This window comes from Camarhynchus parvulus, chromosome 17, assembly GCF_901933205.1.
Source record: "Camarhynchus parvulus chromosome 17, STF_HiC, whole genome shotgun sequence".
Taxonomy (NCBI): Eukaryota; Metazoa; Chordata; class Aves; order Passeriformes; family Thraupidae; genus Camarhynchus; species Camarhynchus parvulus.
In genome coordinates, this window is record NC_044587.1 from 11,144,215 (window position 1) to 11,164,953 (window position 20,739).

At 59.2% G+C, this 20,739-nt stretch overlaps 4 protein-coding genes across 5 annotated transcripts; all 4 read left to right on the forward strand.

Moving 5' to 3' along the window:
- Positions 1-123: 123 nt before the first annotated feature.
- Positions 124-3,974, forward strand: C8G (complement C8 gamma chain). The gene is made up of 6 exons (XM_030961424.1): positions 124-381; positions 1,195-1,334; positions 1,996-2,066; positions 2,368-2,475; positions 2,767-2,868; positions 3,044-3,974. Exons 1-6 carry the CDS (start codon positions 241-243, stop codon positions 3,394-3,396), a joined length of 915 nt encoding a protein of 304 aa, XP_030817284.1. The 5' UTR covers positions 124-240; the 3' UTR covers positions 3,397-3,974.
- A 1,736-nt stretch (positions 3,975-5,710) lies between these two features.
- Positions 5,711-8,819, forward strand: LOC115910898 (lipocalin-like). Of its 2 annotated transcripts, XM_030961426.1 has the most exons (7): positions 5,711-6,399; positions 7,343-7,482; positions 7,565-7,641; positions 7,759-7,872; positions 8,068-8,169; positions 8,370-8,395; positions 8,655-8,819. In XM_030961426.1, exons 1-6 carry the CDS (start codon positions 6,301-6,303, stop codon positions 8,393-8,395), a joined length of 558 nt encoding a protein of 185 aa, XP_030817286.1. In that variant the 5' UTR covers positions 5,711-6,300; the 3' UTR covers positions 8,655-8,819. The 2 variants fall into 2 exon arrangements, with proteins under 2 accessions (XP_030817286.1, XP_030817285.1); XM_030961425.1 differs by having other exon boundaries at positions 7,565-7,872.
- Positions 8,820-9,733: 914 nt separating this feature from the next.
- Positions 9,734-12,093, forward strand: LCN15 (lipocalin 15). The gene is made up of 6 exons (XM_030961757.1): positions 9,734-9,829; positions 10,426-10,565; positions 10,756-10,820; positions 11,102-11,215; positions 11,674-11,775; positions 12,065-12,093. Exons 1-6 carry the CDS (start codon positions 9,734-9,736, stop codon positions 12,091-12,093), a joined length of 546 nt encoding a protein of 181 aa, XP_030817617.1.
- Positions 12,094-12,956: 863 nt separating this feature from the next.
- On the forward strand, positions 12,957-17,033 carry LOC115910937 (extracellular fatty acid-binding protein-like). Its single transcript, XM_030961514.1, has 7 exons — positions 12,957-13,562; positions 14,030-14,169; positions 14,653-14,723; positions 15,299-15,409; positions 15,922-16,023; positions 16,250-16,275; positions 16,858-17,033. Exons 1-6 carry the CDS (start codon positions 13,467-13,469, stop codon positions 16,273-16,275), a joined length of 546 nt encoding a protein of 181 aa, XP_030817374.1. The 5' UTR covers positions 12,957-13,466; the 3' UTR covers positions 16,858-17,033.
- Positions 17,034-20,739: the final 3,706 nt, after the last annotated feature.

A 20,739-nucleotide genomic window follows, 5' to 3' on the forward strand; every position in this document is an offset into this window, starting at 1 on the left:
CTCTGTCTCGTTAAGCCACGCCCCGTTCCGAGCAGGCCCCGCCCAGCCCGGGAGCGCCCCGGCCCAGCCCGGCCCCCCCTCAGCCGCCAGCCCTGTCCCGGCCCCGCTCTCTGCGCTCCAGCCCGGCCCTGCGCTCACCCCGGCCATGACCCCGTCCAGCCGCCGCCAGGGCTCCTGGCTCCCGGCCGTGCCCCCCTGGCCCCGCCGCTTCCCGGCAGCTCCGGCCTCTCACTGCAGCACATGGCGGCCCTGCGCACCCTCCTGCTCCTCGGGCTGCTTCTTACGGCGAGGGGGCAGAGGGCGGCGCGGAGACGGCAGCCGCCCCGTCCCCCGAGTGCGCTCGAAAAAGTGGTGGCTCAGGAGGCGCTCAGCCTCCAGCAGGTGAGGGCTTGGGCTGAGGGGTCTGTGGGCATCCGCCGACCCCGCACTTGGGTGGGCTGCAGAGAGCCGCGGTGGCTCTTGTGCCGTGTGTCCCCCCAGACCCGGCTTTGCAGCCCATCCTCCTGTATCCCCGTCCGGCATGCCCGTCCAACGCTGACCCCCTGCGCCCTTCCTCCCCAGGCCCACCGTTGCAGCCCGTCCCGTGTCCCCCTCCAGGTCTGACCCCCACTGTCCTCCCCAGCCTCAGCCTCCCAGCCCATGCCCCAAGCCCGAGCCCCTCAGTGCCCCCCACACACAGCCAGGGCTGCCTGAGCCCAGCTCAGCCCCAGCGCTGCCTGCAGAGCTGCCCACAGAGCAGGCACTGGGGCCGGAGCCTCACAGGAACCCTCGTCCTCACCCATCTGGAGCTGCCCGAGGGCCGGTGCAGCCGTCCTCACTGCGGGGCTGGGGCTGCGCTCGGGGCTCTGCTGGCGGGGCGAGCTGGGGCTGAGGCATTATGTGATGCCCAACAGACACCCAGTGTGGCACTGGGGTGCCCGCAGTGCTGTGGGCAGTGTGAGCCATGGGCAGGTGCCTTGGACATCCCCTGCATACCCCCAGCCTGTCCCTATGTCAGGCTCGTTCTGCCCTGCCATCCCACCAACCAGCACCTGAAGGGCCATTGTGCTCTGTGGGCAAGGCTGGAACAGGAACAGTTCCCAAGGAACAGCTGTGGGCAGACTTGACAAGTGAGAGGGAGGGTGCTCAAGGTGGTTGAGTGGTGGCACCCCAGGCTTGTGGCCCTGCAGATGGTGCCACCCCTGTGCCATGCAGCTCTCAGGGAAGTGGTTCCTGGTCGGCATGGCCTCCCACTGCAGCTACCTGGCAGAGCACAGCCACCAGCTGGAGGCCACGACAGTGACAATGACCGTCCTGGATGGGCAGAGCCTGGCCATCAGCACCTTCAGGAAGCTGTGAGTGATGCCAGGCACAGGGGCCGTGGGCAGGGACAGGGATGCTGCAGGCAGGGCGGAACAGGACCACTGCCTTGGGATGGGGACTCTGAAAGCAGTGCCAGTGCCCTAGCCACAGGCTCCAAAGAGGACAGAGCTGGCCCAGAAGCAAGTGTGGGTGGGATACACTCCAAGGAGTTTTGTAGTCAAAGCCCTGGCCACGATGGGTGCCCTGGTCATGATGGACGCTCTGCCATCCGCACGTCCACTAGCCCAGGCTGAGCTGGGGGTGCCCAGGCTGGTCAGTGTGAGGACAGCCAGGCTGGCAAAACTGAGACATGTGGTGGCTCTAAGGCTGCCCAGCCCAGGACTGGCTCTTAGGACTATCCTAGGAGCAGCATGTCTGAGGATGGGGACCTTCAGCATATCTGTGAGCGCTTTCCCCAGCCTGACGGGCCCTAAGGTCCTGACCAGGCTCAGCGTTGCAGGGAGGTGGCAGGGACTCCTTGAGCTCAGAATCTCTCACAATGTCTCCCCAGTGTTCTGGGACATCTTTCCCTGGGGAGAAAACCAAGTCCCAAGGAAACAGACAGCATGTGTGCCTTGGCAGGCAGGGTGGGCAGGGATCCGAGAAGATCCTCCACAGCCTGTACTGACATCTCCTCCTCCTCTCCCCCTGCAGGGACAGGATGTGCTGGGAAATCAGGCAGCACTACCTTCCTGCCCAGGCCCCTGGACGCTTCCTGCTGAAGGGTGAGGGAGACTGGTCTGGGGTGGCAGGAGGCTGCTGAGCCCCCCAGTCCTGCTCTCAGCAGGGTTTTGGTACCAATGTCCCTCTTCCCAGTGCACTCCCAGTATTTTGTGTCTTGGGTCCCTAAGTGCCAGATGCCATCACAGGTGACACCATGGGCTGGTGCCTGTGGGGTTGTCCCACTCTGGCTCTGATTTTCACCCCTTGTACCCTCGGCTTGTGGTGAAATGAAGCCCCTGGATGGATGCTGGGGCTAACCAGGACTGACTGGGACTAACTGGGCTATCCTCACGTCTTTCCCAGGCCATAGGAAAAGCAGCAAAGTGAATGTGGTGGTGGGTGAGGCTGACCCCAGCAGCTTCATTATTCTCTATTACCAGAAGGGCCACAGCATCTCTGTTAAGCTCTATGGTAGGTTGGGGCTCGGGGTCTCATGGCAGGTGAAGGACAGGGGTAGGAAACCTGTGCTGGACTCTGGAGAGGCCAGCTGAAGCCTTAGAGGACCCAACACTGGAACGGGGGTCACTCCTAGCTGGAGAATTGTTCCCAGATGCCGTGGGGGAGTGGGTGAGGGGGAAATTGGGAACACACTTGTCTGAGCTGAAAGACTCCTGGGCCCTGAGCCTTGTGTAGGGATGTGGGTGGCTTTGGGCCAGGGCCAGCTAGGGCCTGAAGCCACTGCTGGTGTCTCCCCGCATGCAGGACGGAGCAGCCTGGTCAGTGACGCCGTCGTGGACAAGTTCGAGCAGCACGCCAGGGCTGTGGGGCTGAGCGAGGATGTCACCTACTACTTCCCCACCTATGGTGGGTGGCACACGCTCCTCAGGGAGACCCGTGTGGCTTCTGTCCCAATGCTCTGGCCACCCCAGGGACAAAGATGCAAAGATGGGGCTGTGCCCTGCAATGTCCTGGGGGTGCAGGGGCTGGAGGGTGCCAGGTCCCAGACAAGGTGATCCCCCTGGGCTCTTATCTCTTTCAGGGTTTTGTGACTCTGCAGATGAGTTTCACATCCTTGATGGTGAGTTGGGGATGCTGGGTGATGCGCTGGGTGCCCCCATGTGCCAGGCTTGGTCCCACACTGGGCACCAGTTGGGTGTCCCTGTCCTGACAGTGGGCTGGGCACACTGGGCCAGATCCATGCTGCCAGGACCACTGTGGCTGTGTGGTCCTGCCCCAGGAATGTGGGAGGGCTGGGCTGGCATGGGAAGGGCCATGCCAGACCATTCCCCGGGACAGAGCCTGTGCCCTTGTGTGGCAAACTGTCACTCACGATGGGCATCAGGTGGCAAAGCAAACCCCACTCACCCCCCACATGGGTCAGACTGGGCTTGATGGATCTATATTGGTGTTTCCTGGGGTGAGGGCTGATCTAGGATGAGATGTCCTGGCACAGGGGCACCCTGGGATGAAGGCTGGGGTCCCTGGGGACAGCTCCATTACTTGTCACTGGTGCTTGGTGAGGCAGAGGTACGTCTCCAGCCCTGGTGCTGGGCTTGGACACCCCCCCAGCCCCTCAGCACTTCTCTTCCTTCCAGAAATGAAGCTGTAGGTGCAGATGGAGTTGCCAGGGGGTCCCAGAGCTCAGCCCTCACCTCAGCCAGCTGCCCACTGCCACACAGACCTGAGCTCCTCAGCCCCTCCAGCTGTGCTAGCAGCTGTGTCTGTCCTTGTCCTGTGCCCTCCCAGCTTGTGTCCCCCCTCTGCTCTGTGCCTCATTCTCCTGCAGGAGCCAGGAACACCCCAATAAACGCCTCAGAGAAGAGCCTGTGTACAGGCCAGTCACCTCTTGGTCTGCCCCAGCCAGCTCAGCACTGCCTCCACCATGGCCTGCCAGTGCCTCGGGCACGTGCTCCTGGCTGGGGGGTGCCACGGGGGTGTTGGGGGGACTGTGCAGCCCCCTTCCATGCAGACCCCTGCCATCTTCTCTGTGAGCCTTCCTCAGCCATGGACAGCTGGGCAGAATTGTGGTGGTTCCTGGTCCAGCTGGCAGGGGCAAGCACTGAGGGGAACCACAGGGAGCCTGGGGCCACAGGGAGCATGGACTTAAGGGCTCTGAGGGAGACCACAGCATCTGCCTTTTCCCCCAACAAGCTGGGAGATCACTCGATGACCCGAGGGAGGAAATCTTATTCCCACAATCCTGCTTCCCATCTCCAGGGCTGGGAAACACCCCGTTCCCCTGCGTTCCCCTGCCCCAGCCCTGCAGAGTTCATTCCCCGAGGGGCTGCTGCCTGCGCTGGACTCCTGCCTGCACAGCCAGCACCTTTCAGAGAGAGGCAGGGGACTGGGGAGCTGCAGGGTTAATGCTGCAGCCCCTCATCCGACCCCTTGTCCCTGTGTGCGGAGCCTGGCCAAGGCCGCCCGGCAGCAGGCAGGTGCGGGGCCCCATCCCCCCCTCCCGCAGCCCCCGCGGGGGGAGCAGCCCTCTGTCCCCAGCACCAGCATTTTGCAATCCTAGCGGGAACTGGTAACACATGTTGTTTATCAGGGACTTATGTAAGGGAAGCCACGTGATGTGCCCGGAGCCAGCCCCTGTTCCCACCACCCAGGTGCGGGGCAGCCGAGTCCAGCCCGGGCACCCCCCGAGCCTGACAGAGCTGGGCTGTGGTGGATCCAGCTCATTTTACCTGCACTCCGAAGTGGCTGCACCGGGCAGGGGGATAAGGGAGTAAGTGGAGAGCCCCGGGGAGCTGGGCTGGTCCGCAAGGATTCTCCACACCCTTCATACCGGCTCAGCTCATCCATCGTTGGGGCTAAACCATTTCTGGGTGCAAACACCTAGGTTATGCCCAAGGGTCTGTGTCCAGCCCCCGCGGGGACCCACAGCCCAGATACCCCGTCCTGCCCCCAGCCCTGCTCTTTCTGCCCCTTGCCACCGTTGGTGTTCCCCTATGCCCCCAAGTGCTCCAGCTTTGCCACCCAGGTCCTTGGGCTAGCTCCCAGCTTTGCCACCCCCAGGACAGCCGAGCACCACCCGATATCCATCGGGCACCCCCTCCTTGCACCTGGGCAGGGAGCTGGGGGTACCTGGCAGCAGAGGGGACTTTGTGTTCCTGCCGCAGCGCCAGTGACAGTGACACCCCGGCTGTTCCCTGCCTCTGTGCCCGATGGAGACAGTTTCCCCCAGCAACCTGAGGGTGAGCTCCGGGGGAGACTGAGCCCCAGCCCAGCATACAACGCCCCAGCCAGGCTCTCGTGATATCCAGTCCTGCCTGCTCAGCTTTTGTTTTGTTTTCATAAGTCCGCGGGGCCGGGCAGGCGCGGGGTGTGCAGGGCAGGGCGGCCTCGCAGCGGGGCGCGGGGAAGGGAATGTGCAGGGGGGGCTGCCAGGGGAAAACCAGCTGGTCTGAAAACATGCTCCTTACGTAAAGCACCTTGGCAGAGCTGCGCCGCGGGGCTGGGGCTCTGCCCGGCATGGCCGGCCCTGCCCAAACCCTGCCAGACCCATGGGCGTTGCTGCTGGCACCCAGCATTCATCCGCTGCTCTCCCCCTGCACGGACATCCCCAGATTGAGGGAGGCACCTTAGTACCCACTGGTGACCCCAAACCAAGGGGGAAGGGCATCTCCAGCCCCTCTTGTCAAAGGGTGCAGGGTGGTGGAGCGGGTGGGGTGTCAAGTTCTAGGGTGCATCTGGCTGCGTGCTGGTCCCCAGGGAGCTGAACGTGGGGCTCCCCGGCTCACCAGTGGGACGCACCCCAAGGGTGCTAAGGCCAGCAGAGATACTACCTTGGGTGATGCAGGTACTTGAGTCAAGGCAAAGCAGGGTGTCCTATAAGAGCACACGCAGGTGTCGAGTCTTATGGGTCGGGTTGGGACCTGGCAGACCCTGGACATTTCCTCCATCTCACTGAAGCTCCACTCTGGGTCCAAGTGAGGCCACCCTGTGTGGATGGGGCAGCGCTGGCCCCTCTCCGTGGACTGCTCCCCACGCCAGCCCGGCAGCGCTGGGGGCAGGGCAGCCCCTGCACTGGCCGCTGGCTGTTTTCACTGCAGAGCAGTTTGGCACCCTGGAGCAAATATGTCATATCAACAGGAGGGAAGCATTCACAGGATCCCCTGCTTGCCCCTTGGCTTCAGTGCTCTGTCCTGCTCCAGCTTGCATAACAGCACGGGGGGAGGCAGGGCTGGCTCCCGGGGGCCCCGCAACGCCTGGCCATAAATAGGGGCTCGCCAAACTCTCCAGCACTGCAGCTCTCTGCCTCCAGCTCTCAGCTCGGCTCGGCTCGCCTTTGCCATGCAGATCACGCTGCTCAGCATCCTGGGGCTGGCCCTGCTCGGGACACTGCACGCCCAGGACAGCATTCCTGTCCAGGCTGACTTCCAGCAGGACAAGGTGACCCAGGCCAACCAGCATCACCTCCGTGGAGGTTTGGGCTGTTTTGGGGGATCCTCACCCTGAAAATGTGGGGAGGGGGTGGTGCAGGTGGATGGGGGGGCCAGGCTTGCACTGGTGCGCATGCAGCCTCCCATCCTGGGGACCTCCCAGCACCTGGGTTTGGTGGCTCTGGAAGGGATCCAGCATCGAGGCTCCAGGCTGTGGGGCAGGACCATGGGTTAGGCATGGGCCCAAGCTGCTGCTGTGCTGCGGAGTGGGTGTGGATGCACAGGGAGAGGGAGAAATGCAATCTCAGTCTGACAGCACAGAGATGGGCCATGGGAACCCCTCCCTCCCCCAAAAAAACCCCAGCCCAGGGCCACAAAAAAAACAAGGGCTGCTGTGCTGGGATATCCCCTACATCCCTTCTCCCCTGGAAAGGTCCTGGGGGACACAGTCACCCCAGGGAGGTGATGAGGATAGCGGGAGGCACTTCCTGCAAGGACAGGGGTTTGGGATGTGCTGCAAGGGTGATCCCAGCACAGCTGCTCTCCAAGGTGGGCAGTTCCCCTCAGGGGCATTACGCTGCTGGCTCCATGCACCAGAATGGAATGAGCCATGCTGGACCCAGTGTCCTGACCCAGCCTCACACCCCCAGATGGATGGAAATGGTATCTCAGACCAGGCAGTCCTGTCACACTCCCTGGACTTGGGGTGAAGAGGAAGGAAACACCCAAGGGCAGTGAAGGACATGTCATGAAACAGGGATTTCCTTGTTCCTGAGTTTTGTGGTTGCCAAGAGCTGTAGCAGCTCCCTGTGAAATGAGGACCTTGGGACACTGTCCTGCTGTAGGGAATGGGCTGCCAGAGGAGAGGGACATGGCCTAGGCTGGGGCTGGTGGGGGCTGAGGGGTGAGACAGGGTCTGTGCCCAGCTGGGGCTGAGTGGAGGTTGTGTGCAGCTCACAGGGAGATGGTACAGCATCGGCCTGGCCTCCAACTCTAACTGGTTCAAGGAGAAGAGGCACCTGATGAAGATGTGCACCACCATCATCTCCACCACAGCAGAGGGGAACCTGGAAGTTACCTCCACCTACCCCAAGTATGGGGCATGGGGAGAGGGTGAGTGGGGAGGGGCTACTGGGGGTTGCCACTGGTGCATCCCCTGCTGCTCTGCTTCCCAGGGGTGACCAGTGCGTGACGAGGAACAGTCTTTACACCAAGACAGAGCAGCCAGGGCGGTTCAGCTACACCAGCCCACGTGAGTGCTCAGCTTCCGTGGGCCAGCCCCGGACGTGCTCCCAGCCCTGCTGTCCCTGCTTCTGCCTTGCGGCTGATTTGGAGCTTAGGGCTGAGCTGTGCCCCATGTTCCCCACAGGCTGGGGCAGCAAGCACAACGTCCATGTGGTGGATACCAACTACGAGGAGTACGCCTTGGTGGCCACCCAGATCTCCAAGAGCACCGGTTCCTCCACCATGGTGCTGCTCTACAGTACGTCTGCCCTGGGATCCCCATGCTGTCCATGCCCCTCGGATGTCTGTCTTTCCCATGAGAGAAGGGCAGGTTCCCAAGCTGGGGTGACCTTAGGGGGATGATGGCTGGATCAGGACCCACTTGCAGGGCTGCCTGTGGGCCTGTGCTGGTGGGTATGGGGGGACTTGCCTCTCACCCTGGTCTTGGCTGCAGGCCGGACAAAGGAGCTGAGTCCCGAACGGCTGGAGATGTTCACCCAGTTCTGCAGGGAGCAGGGCCTGACAGACGATGAGATCCTCATCCTGCCCCAGACGGGTGAGACTGGGAGTGCAGGGATGGTGTTGGGGAGTAGGGGGTGAGATACCACAGGGGGACTGAGAAGGAGGAGACCCTGCTGGCTTGTCCCTGCCTCTCTATGGGGCCAGCCATGGGGTGTCCCCATTCAGGATCCCTCAGGGGGGCTGAGTTCCCACAGCCCCCAGAGGAGCTGATCTCCCTGTTTCTTCCTCTTGCAGACAAATGCATGGCAGATGCTGCTTAGGTGAGTCCTGCCTTCACTGGGGCTCAGACCAGCCCTGTGGGATGGTGTGGGGATGCTTAAAGCCACATCACTCCACAGAGCCCCCAGCCCCTCCACAACCCTTCCCTGGGTTGCTGCTCTCCTCACATCGACTGGGGATCCGCCACCCAGCCCTGTGGGGTGTCTACCCACTCAGTGTGAGGCTAGCCAGGCCCATGTCCCCCCTGTGTGTTACCTGGTCTCCCACAGCTCAGCCATGCTCACCCCTCATCTTTTCCAGGCAGAGCCACCAGCTGCTGCCAGCCCGAGCCCCAACAGCACCGCAAGCTGGTGACCACCCTGCCCCATCTGAGCCCCAGTGGCCCCCCAGCACCACAGCAGCCTTCACTCCCTGTCTTCACAATCCACACCTGTATCCCTGTCTCGATTAAAGCCCATAAAAAAACAGCTCTTGCCTGCTGGATTGTTGTGGGGCAGGCCCAAACAAGGCAATGGGCAGGGGAAAGCATGGCCAATAGTGTTGGGACTGGGGTTAGTGGTCAGGGCTGACCCCAGCTCCTGGCTATGGAGCTGCTGGGGTGAGACCCCATGTGCACTCACAGCCCTGCCCCATGGTGCTGCCTGGCCACTGAACCTGGCCTGTCCCACAAAAAAGGGTCCCTGAGTCTAGGACCCCTGGGGCATCTGCTCGCCCTCTGCTCCTTGGGCACCCTGGGCTCCCCCGACCTCCCTGCCTTGGTTTTCCTGCTGGAGAGCAGGCTGGCAGCATGGGAATGGGGCGATGGGCAATCAGGAGGTCTCCAGAAGTTTGGGGAAGGATGGACATGAAGAAGAAGGATGTCTGTGAACTCTGGGTGTGGCTTGATCCTGACCACCTCCTGGGTTCCATCCCATGAACCCGGACCCTCTCCAGCAGTGGGGTCTGAGCCTGCTGCTACCAGCCTAAGAAGCCACCACCCCTTCTGAGGGCACTGGGCTGTGGCTCAGCCTGGGGTAGAACACCAACACAACCATTCTCTGGCACTGAGGATCCTGAGGCAGGATCCGTCCCACCACTGACGGACCCTAGAACCAATGGGATCAGCCAGGAGGGGGCCCCTGGGATGCATGTCACACTCCTCCCCATACAGAGCGGGCACGGGCCAGCACTTGGTCCTGGCATGCTCTGGGCTGGGTCTCACACAAGGCTTCATTCATCTGGAACTGGGGGGGACAGGGCCAGCACTGTCACCTAAGCCAGGCACAGGTTATCCCTGCTCTTGTGTAACCTGTTGCATAAAGCTGGGCAGGAGTGCTGCCAGGAGTGGGGGCTATAAAGTGGGTGCAGCCTGTCCTGCCCACATCTACTCCAGGGTGAGGATGACAGCAGCACTGCCCAGCCTGGCTCTAGCCCTGCTCTGCCTGCTGCAGGCAGGAGCCCAGGTGCCCGTGCAGCCGGACTTGGACACTGAGAAGGTAAGAGCACACGGTGATGCCTGGCACATCCTGCCTGGACTGGAGGGGCTGGCTGGGGCAGGGGGCCTGTGCTGCACCCCTGGGCACTTGCCAGCCCCATCCCTGAGCCAGCTCCAGGGCAGCTTCCAGGAGAGCCTGTGCAAAACCAGGTTAGTCCTGGCTGCTGTGTCCAGCACCAACAACAGCCCTACTGCAAGGACACCAGCACGTGGGGCCATGATGTCTGCAAGCATGTGGCACTTTCCCAGGTGCTGCACCTGTACTCTTAGCATGGGGCAGGACAGGGTGTTCTGCATGCAGGAAGGTGGCAGTTCCCCATGTTTGCCTGGCTGGTCCCCACAGAGGGTGGCAGGTCTGCCACCACCAGCTGGCAGGTTCCTATAGTGGGCTGTCATGTTCGCCATGGTGGAGGGCAGACCCCCCCGGATGGTTGCAGGTCCCTGAAGAGGGTGACAGGTCCCCACAGAGAGTGGCAGGTCCGCTGTAGCTTGGCAAATTTCTGCAGTGGGCTTCCAAGTCCGCTAATGGAGGAGTGCAGGTCCCCCTGGCAGGTCCCCACAACTTTTCCAAATTCCACTGGTGATGTCCTGCTACAGTTTGCAGGGGAGTGGCATGTCACAGCCATTGCTTCCAACTGCTCTGTCTTCCTGAAGATGAAGGATGGGATGAAGTCATCCACGGCCATCGTCAGCTTCACACCAGAAGGGGACCTGGCCATGAAGTTGGTCTTGCCCCTGTAAGTGTCTGTTCTGCTCACCGTGTTCCCTGTGGGCCAGGAACTCCCTTCCCCCCCACGGCAACTCTTCCGCTGCTCTGGGTTGCCCAGTTGTGCCTCAGTGCATCCCCCTGGGCAGGCTGGGCCCATCTCACCCTGCTGCCTTCCCACGTGTCTAGTCACATTTGTCTTTTTCATGTTCCTTTTCCAGGATGGACAAATGCCAAGAGTTTGAGCTGCTCTTCCAGCAGAGCGGGCAGGCAGGGCACTACATGGGTATGTGTGGAGAGGGGCTTTGGAGCCATGGGTACCCCGAAACAGAGGGCATCCTCAGCCCCCATGCCTCAGGAGTAGTGAGAGGTGGGCTTGGCCCCTCTGCCTCCATGGCTCAGCAAGAGGTTGTGGGTGGGTGGGCACCTGGCTCCTGCACAGGGGCTCCTTCCTCAAACCCCTTCAGGCAAATTTGAGGTTTGAGCACTGAGTTGTGGGCCTCAGCAGGGCCCAGGAGGGCTTAAACTGTACCATGTTACCCAGACAGTCACCTCTGGGGTCCTTAGGAGCACAAGAGAAGAGGAATCTGCGTGTGATAGAGACAGACTACAGCCACTATGCTGTCCTGCACGAGGTCCAGCACAGCGAGGCAGAGCCCAGCACAGCGCTGCAGCTCCTCAGTATGTTGGGAGTGGGGACCTGGCTCCTGGAAAGGGATGGGGGCACCAGCAGCAGGCAGGGACTGGGCTCCCCACTACTACCCAGGGCCACCACCAGCAGCACCCCATGTCCATCACCTAGGGAATTAATTTTGGGGTGAATGAAACCTTGCACTAAAGAAATCTCCAGCTGGTTGTGGGTTCAACCAGAGCCCCCTGCAGTGTGCAAGCCCAGCTGCAGCATCCCAAGCCTGCCTGACCCAAACAAATGGGTCGCTGATCCCAAGAGGCTTGTGACCCTTTGCTGCCAGCCCAGGGCAGCTGTGGGTTGCCTGGTGTCCACCCTGCGTGTTCATTGCTTCACCTTGGCCCTTCCCTGGGGTCCAGCTGCTGCCCCGCATTACCTGGACCCCCAGTGTGGGGCTGGTTGCTGGGATTCCTTGCATTCACCAGCCCCTACTTTGGGTCTGTGGCTGCAGCAAGGGAGCAGGACGTGAGCCCCCAGCTCCTGCAGAAGTTCATGGAGCTCATCCCCACCATGGGCCTGACTGAGGACATGCTGGCCATCCTGCCCAAGTCAGGTGAGTGGCCCAAGGGCACAGGGTGGCAGCTGCAGCCCCTCTGCATGCGGACTGTGCAGGGGCTCGGGGTGCTGCCAACTGCACACTCACCCTTCTCTTTGCTTTCCAACAGATCAATGCACCGGGGACATCAGGTGAGTGTGGCCGGGGAAAGCTGTGACTCCCTTTCAGCATGGCCTGGGCTGAGCAGGGACTTGGAGGCCCTGGGGGATCCCCCACTTGCCTCGGGGCTGTGTCACCTTGGCTTTGCCCTGCTCTGACCAGTCATCTGCCTGTCCTGCCTCTGCAGCTGAAGGACCACGTGCCCTCCAGACCTAGCGGACGATGGGCTCTGCACCCCACTCCGTGGTGCTCCTTCCCATCCTCCAGGCTCTGGCAGACCCCCTGCTCCATACCAGGATCACCATCAACCTCCTAAATAAATAGATGCAGCAGCTGCCCCAGAGCTCGGTGCTTTGTTGGCGGGAGCAAGGTGGTGCCAGGGCCCCCAGGCACCCTGAGCCCAACAGTCCTGGAGCTGACCCTTCCTGTCAAGCCCCCACAGGTTTAAGGGGCTCCCTGGATGTGATTTTTGCTGTGCCCAGCATGGGGAGGATGGGGAGCGGAGGATGGGGAAGGTGCAGGCGAGCAGCTGCCAGGGGAGGGAAGAATGGAGCCAGGGTGGACAGGGGCTGGCACGGCCTAGCTGGGTAGTCTATAGCTCTGGGCAGACAGGGTTAAGCAGTCAGGCTGCCCAGTGCTGCCTGCAGGGACACCTCCAGAAACCCCATTCCCTGCTCAGTCCTCTCCCAGGCCACTCCGCTGGGAATGGGGTGGCACCAGGGCTGCCTATGGCCAGACTGAGACCCACATGCCTGCCACCCCCCTTGGTCCCCCATCTCACCAAAGCAAGGCCATGCTGCCATGAGCCCCAAGGGCAGTTTTTATTCGCCTCCACCTCCTGCACAGTGAAGGCAGCCTCTGGTCCCCCCTCTGCCTCCCTGCCCTGCAGTCCCTCAGTGCCCAAGCAGATGTTGGGCTGTGACGCCAGAAGCCTGGCAGAACCAGGCCACAGGGGACATCACACTCTGGGAAGGAGGGACACACTCCCACAGCGACATGAACCCCTCCTTCTGCCCGCCCTGCTCAGGGCGCAGCCCGCTCGGCAGACCCTGCGTGCCCCAGCGAAGGTGGGAGGCCGGTGCAGGCACCCCGGGTCAGGCTGTGCCTGCGAAGGGCTGGATTTGGGCAGGATCCCAGCAACTGCCCTGGGGCACGTTTCAGTCCGGCCAGAAGAACGGGTCACCGCGGGCCTTGGTGAGCTGGGCAACGGGGCTGCCCCAAGGCCGGTGCCGGGAAGAACCTCCCGCTCCTCCTGGCAGCCCTCGGCAGCCCGTTGGAAAACAACCGTTCGCTTTGTTCTTTCACAAGCAACTAAAAAACCGGGGGAAATCCCAAATTTCAGCAGTGGTGCAACGGTTCCTGTAACTCCGTTTTGGGGCCGGCAGGCACAAGCCCCGCTCTGCCCCAGGGCTTTGTTCACCCTTGGCTGCCCTGCGGATCGGATCCACCCCTTGCCCAAACAGGAGCGTTCCCGTGGGGCTCGGCTCGGCTCCAGCGGGGGCGGCGGAGGAGGGAGCGCGGAGCTATAAATCCGACAGCGCCGGCACCACTCCCCATCCCACGGCTGAAGGCAGAGGAGCTGAGGCGAGATGAGGACCGTGGGGCTGAGCCTGGGGATGGTCCTGCTGTGCTTGTTGCGTGTGCAGGCTGGGGACCTGGGAACCGCGGAGCCGGACGAGAGCAAGGTGACCCTCAGCATCCCGGGAAGGGGAGGGAAGGGAAGGGAAGGGAAGGGAAGGGAAGGGAAGGGAAGGGAAGGGAAGGGAAGGGAAGGGAAGGGAAGGGAAGGGAAGGGAAGGGAAGGGAAGGGAAGGGAAGGGAAGGGAAGGGAAGGGAAGGGAAGGGAAGGGAAGGGAAGGGAAGGGAAGGGAAGGGAAGGGAAGGGGTTTGTTCTCCAGTCACCAGCAGAGCAGGGAGGACTGTAAAGGTGTTTTGGTACTGGAGACAGCTGGGGTCACTACAGCCACCATTTGCTTTGCTGACACACCCAGGTGAGGACAGTCACCCATCTCCTGCATAGGTGTCCCTAAGGGAATTTTGTTGCCTGGATGGGATGTAGGTGTTCCATGGACTGAGATTGTCCTGGCTTGGTCCCTGAGGAGGAGACACTCTAGACTGCTCCTCTGGACTCACAGTGTGCTCTCACTGCCAGATTGCAGGAACATGGTACATCACTGCTATGGCCTCTGACTCCGAGAGCTACCTCCAAAATAAGGACCAACTGAAGATGGCGATGGCCAACATTGAGGTCTTGGGGGATGGTGACCTAAAGGTCTCCTTTGCAATTCCCACGTAAGTCCCACATGCTTTTCTCCACAGGCTTCACTACCAAACTCCTCCCTGGACCTTCACTGGCGGGTCTCCACCTCAGTGCACTCACCAAACATCTGGGCAGGGGTTCTGACAGGAACATCAGGGGCTTGGGACAGCTGTGGGCAACCCATCTTTAGGGCAGACTCAGGAAAACACTGGCCAGGACCAGTGCCACCACAGAGGGTGGGACAGGACCCTACAATTACAACTTTCCCAACAGAACCAGCCTCATCCCAGAAGCTCAGAGCATGAGTGAGGGCATTGATAATGCCCAGGTGCCAGCACTGTCCCCTGCCAGCCCAGGTACCCATTGTTCTAAGGGTGGTATCTGTCCCCTCCTGCCCTGGCCACACCATCACATCTCTGAACAGCAAGTCTCACATCTGGGATAGCAACCCTTGAACAGGGAAGGGGAGAGGGAGTCGCTTCACCTCAGCTGGAGCATCCTTCACTGTTCTGCAGCCCTGGGAGATGTATGAAGTTTGAATCGATCTACAAGCCAACAGGCAGCCCGGGTGAATACTACAGCTCTGGTGAGTGGGGGCGCCTGGCTCTTGGGGCAGGATAGAGGCATGTCCCACCATCCCTCTGGCTGTTCCTGGGGACATGGCCCTCAGGACTGCCTGCCCCTTCAGCATCCTGGGTGAGACATCCTTCTGTGTCCAGGCACCAGCTACACCCCAGGGCTGGTGGCCCAGCAGCATGGCAGACCACCCCCCAGTCCCTCCCCCTGGGATAAACACATTGAGACCAAGTTTAAACCCTAGGAAAAAGCAGATTCCTTCTGCAAAGAGGCTGTGAGTGGATGTTCCCAGGAGATGGAGCAAGGGTGGTTTTGCATCATTCCAAGCCCAAGGAGCAGTCTGACCTGGCCAACAGCCTGCACTGACCATCCACAGCCCTTTCTGCCCTCGCTTCCCCATCCTTCTGCTCTGCTGTGGTCTGTAGGCTCCCCAGGCTTCCTGAGGAGCCTTAGCAAGAGGGAAAACCAGGATGAGGGGATATCAAGGAAATTCAGGCTTGGTGGGCTTCATGCTCTTTACAGCCCCTTTGCAGAGTGGGGGTTTCCCGGAGGAGGTAATTAATTTTTCTCCACATCCTTTTGCAGACAGAGGCAATAAGACGGTGCGGCTGGTGGATACCGACGGCAGCTCCTACATGGTTGTCTTTGCTACCAGAGAGAAAGAGGGGAAGACCTTGCACATGCTGAGACTTTACAGTGCGTAGCCAGCAGTGCTGAGCTGATCCAAGGGTCCTGCAAGGCCAGGAGCCAGGGGATATTCTCTCTCCACTCCTGCCCTGGATGAGGTGCAGGAGTGGGGCAGGGACTACATGTGTTCCCTGTGTGGCAGGGAAGGAGCAGGGGTTTGGGATGGCAGGAGAGGTTGGGGCTCAGGCTCCCAGCACTTTGCTGCAAGTCCATGGCATTGGGTAAGTTTCTTGGTGGAGAAGGGTGGAGGGTGGGGGTCCTGCTGCACAGGCAGAACAGAATCAGTGGGGACAGGAACCAAGAGAGAAGTCACTGCACTGGTGTCAGGACCTCTGGCTCATCTTGTATCTTGGGTGGGGCGTCTCATGTGCTTGGCCACCACTGCTCTCCAGGACCACCACCAGTGCCTCCAGCCTTCTCCCAGGGACTGCCATCCATCCCACCCTCAGGTGGACACACCAGCTTCCCAGGAGATGCAGGGTCAGGCACAGCCTGGAGCTAACTCATGTCTTTGTCTTTAGGCAGAACCCAGTGGGTGAGACCCAAAATCAAGTTGCTGTTCAAGAGACTTGCCATGCTGAATGGCTTCACCGACGAGACAATCTGGATTTTGCCCAGGCAGGGTGAGCACTGCCCAGGGACATGCAGGCAGGGACCAGCTCAGCCCATCAGTACCACCACTTCATGGCCTGAGCTGGCAGGAGGGAGTGCTGGCAGCCAGCAGTGCTCTGGCTGGGCACAATGAGCAAGAAGAAACCCACAAGTTCCTTCTGAGTAGTCTATTTTGGGTGCTAAATGGGATTATTCAGACCACAGTGCCAGACTTAGGCTTTCTCTTTGTTCCCACAGAGGAATGCAGACTTGGTGAACCATAGGTGAGTTGCTGCAGTGCAAAATGGTGTTTGCAATGTTCTCTCCTGGAAATTTACCTTCTTGGTGCCCCCAAGACAAGGGCCACCGAGAACTCTGAATTCCTCTGGTGTGAGCTGGTGCTGGAGCTTGCACACAGGTAGGACCATTCCTTTGGATACTTCTCTACAGCAGGGACCCCCAGGTAGCAGTACCCAGGGACTCCCAAGGAGCAGTGTCCAGAGACCCCCAGTGGGAAGTGCAGTGGGAACATGGGCACGTGAGCTGAAACCACCAGAGAAATGTCTGCCCAGCCCTTTGAGCAGTGAGGGCCAGGACACCAGCTCCTGCCAAAGGGACCTTGGGCTTGTGGACTGGCAAACCTGACCAGAGTGGGTTGGTGTCTCGCCATGCAAACCATATTTGCTGTTGCCCCCTAGCCTGTGTTTTCTCACCATACAGCTGTAGGGGTTACTAGAAATCCATTGCTGGAGATGCCTCACCCTACAAATCTGGGGAGAACTGGAGAAGAATGCCCTGATGCTAATGCAGAGTCCCACAGGTCTCCTTGCCTCACCCAGACACCACCTCTCCCACCTGTTTTCCAGAAAGTGCAGACTGGCTTGTGGATGCTCCTGCCAAGCAATACAAGACCCATGCTCTGAAGCTCCAGGCTCCTGCTCCACCATCCTTCTTCTAAGCTCTGTTGTCAGGACTCTGACACAGTCCCTGCTCCTCCAGCACACAGTCCCTGCTTTTTGCCAAATAAACATAAACCCTCCCCAGGTCTTGGTGTAGCTGTCTGGGGACAACCTGGGGTGCTGGGCCCTGTAGTCCCTCCCGTTGTCCTCCTTGGGGCTGTGGATGGTGAACAGCCAGGAGTGATCCCAGCTGAGCTTGCCCAAGTGAGGGCAGTTTCAGAGCCACAAGATTTTTCCCTCCTGGGTGCCTTCCAGAGGGGCAGGACCAGGCCAGGCAGAGGTAAGGCAAAGGGTGCAGTGAGGCTGGGAATCCTGTGGGCAAGAGGGGATGCATGGAGAAAGGCCACTAAGAGTGAGGCTGGAGTTTGGAGGGCTGCATCCACCCGCACCATCCACCACCTATCCTCCTCTTGCCCCGCAGTGGCTGCAGCTCTCTACTCCCTGGGAGCCCCAGGAGCTCATCCAACAGCTCAGGCTGAGCCAAGGCAGGGCAAGATTTCAGATTTGGGACCTCTCTGCCCCACTGCAAGCTGTTGTGGAACATGGCTATCTGAATCCTCTGGAGCCAAACCTGGAGAGCTGCCTGTGGTTTCTGGGCACCACACAGAGAAAAACCCCGCTGGAGCTGGGGTGTGAGGGCACACAAGCTGACAGTTCAGTGTTTTCTGGGCGTGAATCCCATCCGTGCAGAGCAGGCAGTGGGTCCCCATGCAGCACTCCACAGTCCCTCAGCCTTTCCATCAAGCTTGCATCTGTCTCTGCAGTTCATCCAATACTCCTTTATCCCCCCACAAATCTGGCCAGGTGTCATCATATATCTGATAAAAAGGGACTTTTCTTCTCTGAATGTTCCTAAGGGCTTACTGGGTTTAGGCACCTACTCAGCAATGGTGGCATCCTGCAGCAAGGAGCTTCATTTGCCTCTGCTCTCCCTTTTGCTTGTCATGCTGATTCCATCTTCAGCTGCACAGCCAAGGGCTGTGGAAACATACCAGGGCTGGTGGGGACCAGGTTGGTGCAGTGGGGATCAGCCCAGACACCAGGGTCCCAAAAACTGATGGAGACAACAGAAGGGTGTTGGGGCAAAGGAAGTGCTGGGACGGCTTTTGATGGCTGAGGAGCAGTTTGAGACCAGCAGCTGATGGCTGCTGGTGATGCATCATCTCTATTCGTGCTCCTTATGCTGTTCCAGATCTTAAATCTTTGACAAGCCTCCTTGTCCTCCCAGCCTCCCCTCTCACCCTTCTTTCTCCTTCCCATGTTCAGGCCATGCCCCTGCTGGGGCTGCCTGGCCAGACCTGGACCTCCACCTCCCTGAAAAGGTGGGGGTACAACTGAGATTTACATGGAGCCTTGTCCTACTCTCAGATCTTTCTAATATCTCCTCATGCTGCCCCCTCTGGCACTCACTGCACGTGGGTGAGACGTTTTACCAGATATCTGTCAGTCAGCACAGTGACCCCTCTGGGTGACTTTCTTCCCTTTCTCTCAGCCACTCTTTACTGGGTGGGTGACCAAGCACTGGGACAGGCTGCCCCGAGAGGGTCTGGAGTCATGTCTGGAGGAGCTCAAAACCATCTGGACACAATCCTGAGTGACTGCTCTGGGGGACTCTGCTTGACAAAGGAGGTTGGACTGGATGAGCTTCCAGTCTGAATCATTCTGTCATTTATCTTAGTGAGATCTTCTTCCCTAACCTATGCCAGCTTATCCCCTGCGAGCTTTGATAGACTTGCCAGGTGGCATGGGGATGTCCAACATCTATGGTCTTGCTGACTCCTCCAGAGAGGTGTATTTCTGAGGTGTGATCTTCCTGCGCAAAAGTTACAGTCAGTCTGCCCTGTGTCACAGTTTGCCAAGACATCAACCAAATCTGGCATTTATTGCAGCTTTTGTGAGTATCTCCTACACTGTGAGGGGACCTACTTATCTGTTGTCTCTCTGGCCACCTCTGCAGCCTGGCACATTCTTCTTCTCATTGTCTGGTGAAAACTAGAAGGCACCAAAGGGATTGTAAGTGGCAGATGGGGTGCTGGAATGATGTTCGAGTTATTTTGTCTGGAAATGTCATCTCCTCTGTCTTATTACTCACTTGCCCTTCTCTATTGGCAGGACAGAACTTCTGAAGTGTTTGCAGAAGAGATTGTCCATTCTGAGGATCCACCAAAGCTCCTTCTTGGCCAAAGTGGATGCAGGGTTTCTTCACTTTTCTATCAGCTTCTTTTCTTTGAATTTAACCAGCTACTTTCAAATATTTTCTAGTATAAATTCCTGCTGCCAGAGCCTTTGAAGTAAGTGCAGCTGTCATTTCTCAAAGCAGAGGAGCAAGGCACCAGATGCTGGTGTCTTTGTTGTTTGTCTTACATTGTTGCCTTCAGCTGTCTTCAATAAGTTAAAGAATGTTTATGCTATTTCTAATCAGATTCTTTAAATTGATGCAATCATGCTGGGTTCCATTTAGGCTTCCCAATGTTGTTTAGGGCTTGTATTTGCTAATATCAGCTTAAGCACTCAGAGGAAAGCTAAGCTGGTCTTTCCAGACAATCTCTGTGCCATATGTGACAGTTAATCCTCTTGACTTCTCATTTTTTCTTTATTTAAAAATAAAATGTGACTGTATGGAATCATCTCAGGTTGTAAAAGTAGGACCAGCTAGCACAAGGATGACACTTTAATTTCAGCCTCTGACCCAGGTCCCACTTGCTGCCTGGCACCTGTGGGCACTTGGCAATCCCAAAAAACACTGAGTGCAAGCCTGCCCAACCAACCTGCCTGGAGCAGTCTTGTGTTAGAGGCTCCTGGATGTTCCTTTGCATGTGACGGGTGCAGCACCAGTCACCAGCTGGTGGTGTAGCCACCACAGCAGGAGTCACTCAGGCAACGTGCAGACATCAGGACCAGACTTGTCCATCTGCCTTGGATGGTGCAGTGAGACCAGAGGGTTCCCCAAGTGCTGCCGGGGTCTGATGGGTGTGAGCCCAGAACAGCCTTTCCTCTTTCAATACACATCCAGGGATCTGTTGAAATCACAGCGGTGTCCCAAAGCACTGAAGCTGCCAGACACACCTGTTGTGACAGGAGGTGCAGGAGAGGAGCAGCAGCCCCTCTGGGATCTGTGCCCCGGGCTGTTCCCTGCCCCTCCTGCACAGCCAGCAGTCAGGGCTGCGCTCCTTGTCCCTCTCCTGGCCTGGCAGCCAGAGGAGCACTTGCCTGAGGAGCACTCCATGCCAGCACAGGGTGTCTGGCTGCAGTGAGGTGACCCTGGCTGGACCCCAGGCACCCACTAAAGCCTCTCTATCTGTCCCCTCTGCAGCTGGACGGGGAAGAGAAAATATGACAAAGGATTTTATGAGTTGAGATAAGGACTGGGATAGTTCACTCATCAAATATCGTCACAGGCAAAACGGGCTCTAATTAGAGATATTAATTTATTGCTAACAAAATCAGAGCAGGATAATGAAAAATAAAATAAGACCTTAAAAACACCTTCCCCCCCCCCACCCCTCCCTCTTTTACCAGCTCTACCTTCTTCCCCACAGTGGTGCAGGGAGACAGGAATGGGACACTGCTCAGGGACAGAAGTCATTCTCCTGCTCCAGCATAGGGTCCCTCCCATAGGGGAATAGTTTTCCATGAACTTCTGAAATGTGAGTCCAGTTCACAAGCAACAGTCCTAGCCAAACTGCTGCAATGTGAGTCACTTTTCCTTGGGGTCAGTCCTTCAAGGAACAGGCTGCTCCAGTATAGGTCCCCCACAGGGTCACAGCTCCTATGAGCAAACCTGCTCTA

Bases quoted from the DNA above. Each gene is read 5' to 3' on its own strand.
- LOC115910898 (XM_030961425.1), top strand. From the start codon at position 6,301: ATGCAGATCACGCTGCTCAGCATCCTGGGGCTGGCCCTGCTCGGGACA. The intron at 7,483-7,564 runs GTATGGGGCATG...TCTGCTTCCCAG, and splicing joins GTTACCTCCACCTACCCCAA to GGGTGACCAGTGCGTGACGA. The intron at 8,170-8,369 runs GTGAGACTGGGA...TTCCTCTTGCAG, and splicing joins CCTCATCCTGCCCCAGACGG to ACAAATGCATGGCAGATGCT.
- LOC115910937 (XM_030961514.1), top strand. From the start codon at position 13,467: ATGAGGACCGTGGGGCTGAGCCTGGGGATGGTCCTGCTGTGCTTGTTG. The intron at 13,563-14,029 runs GTGACCCTCAGC...TCTCACTGCCAG, and splicing joins CGGAGCCGGACGAGAGCAAG to ATTGCAGGAACATGGTACAT. The intron at 14,724-15,298 runs GTGAGTGGGGGC...ATCCTTTTGCAG, and splicing joins GGGTGAATACTACAGCTCTG to ACAGAGGCAATAAGACGGTG.
- LCN15 (XM_030961757.1), top strand. From the start codon at position 9,734: ATGACAGCAGCACTGCCCAGCCTGGCTCTAGCCCTGCTCTGCCTGCTG. The intron at 10,566-10,755 runs GTAAGTGTCTGT...TTCCTTTTCCAG, and splicing joins ATGAAGTTGGTCTTGCCCCT to GATGGACAAATGCCAAGAGT. The intron at 10,821-11,101 runs GTATGTGTGGAG...TGGGGTCCTTAG, and splicing joins GCAGGCAGGGCACTACATGG to GAGCACAAGAGAAGAGGAAT.
- C8G (XM_030961424.1), top strand. From the start codon at position 241: ATGGCGGCCCTGCGCACCCTCCTGCTCCTCGGGCTGCTTCTTACGGCG. The intron at 382-1,194 runs GTGAGGGCTTGG...TGTGCCATGCAG, and splicing joins AGGCGCTCAGCCTCCAGCAG to CTCTCAGGGAAGTGGTTCCT. The intron at 2,869-3,043 runs GTGGGTGGCACA...TATCTCTTTCAG, and splicing joins CTACTACTTCCCCACCTATG to GGTTTTGTGACTCTGCAGAT.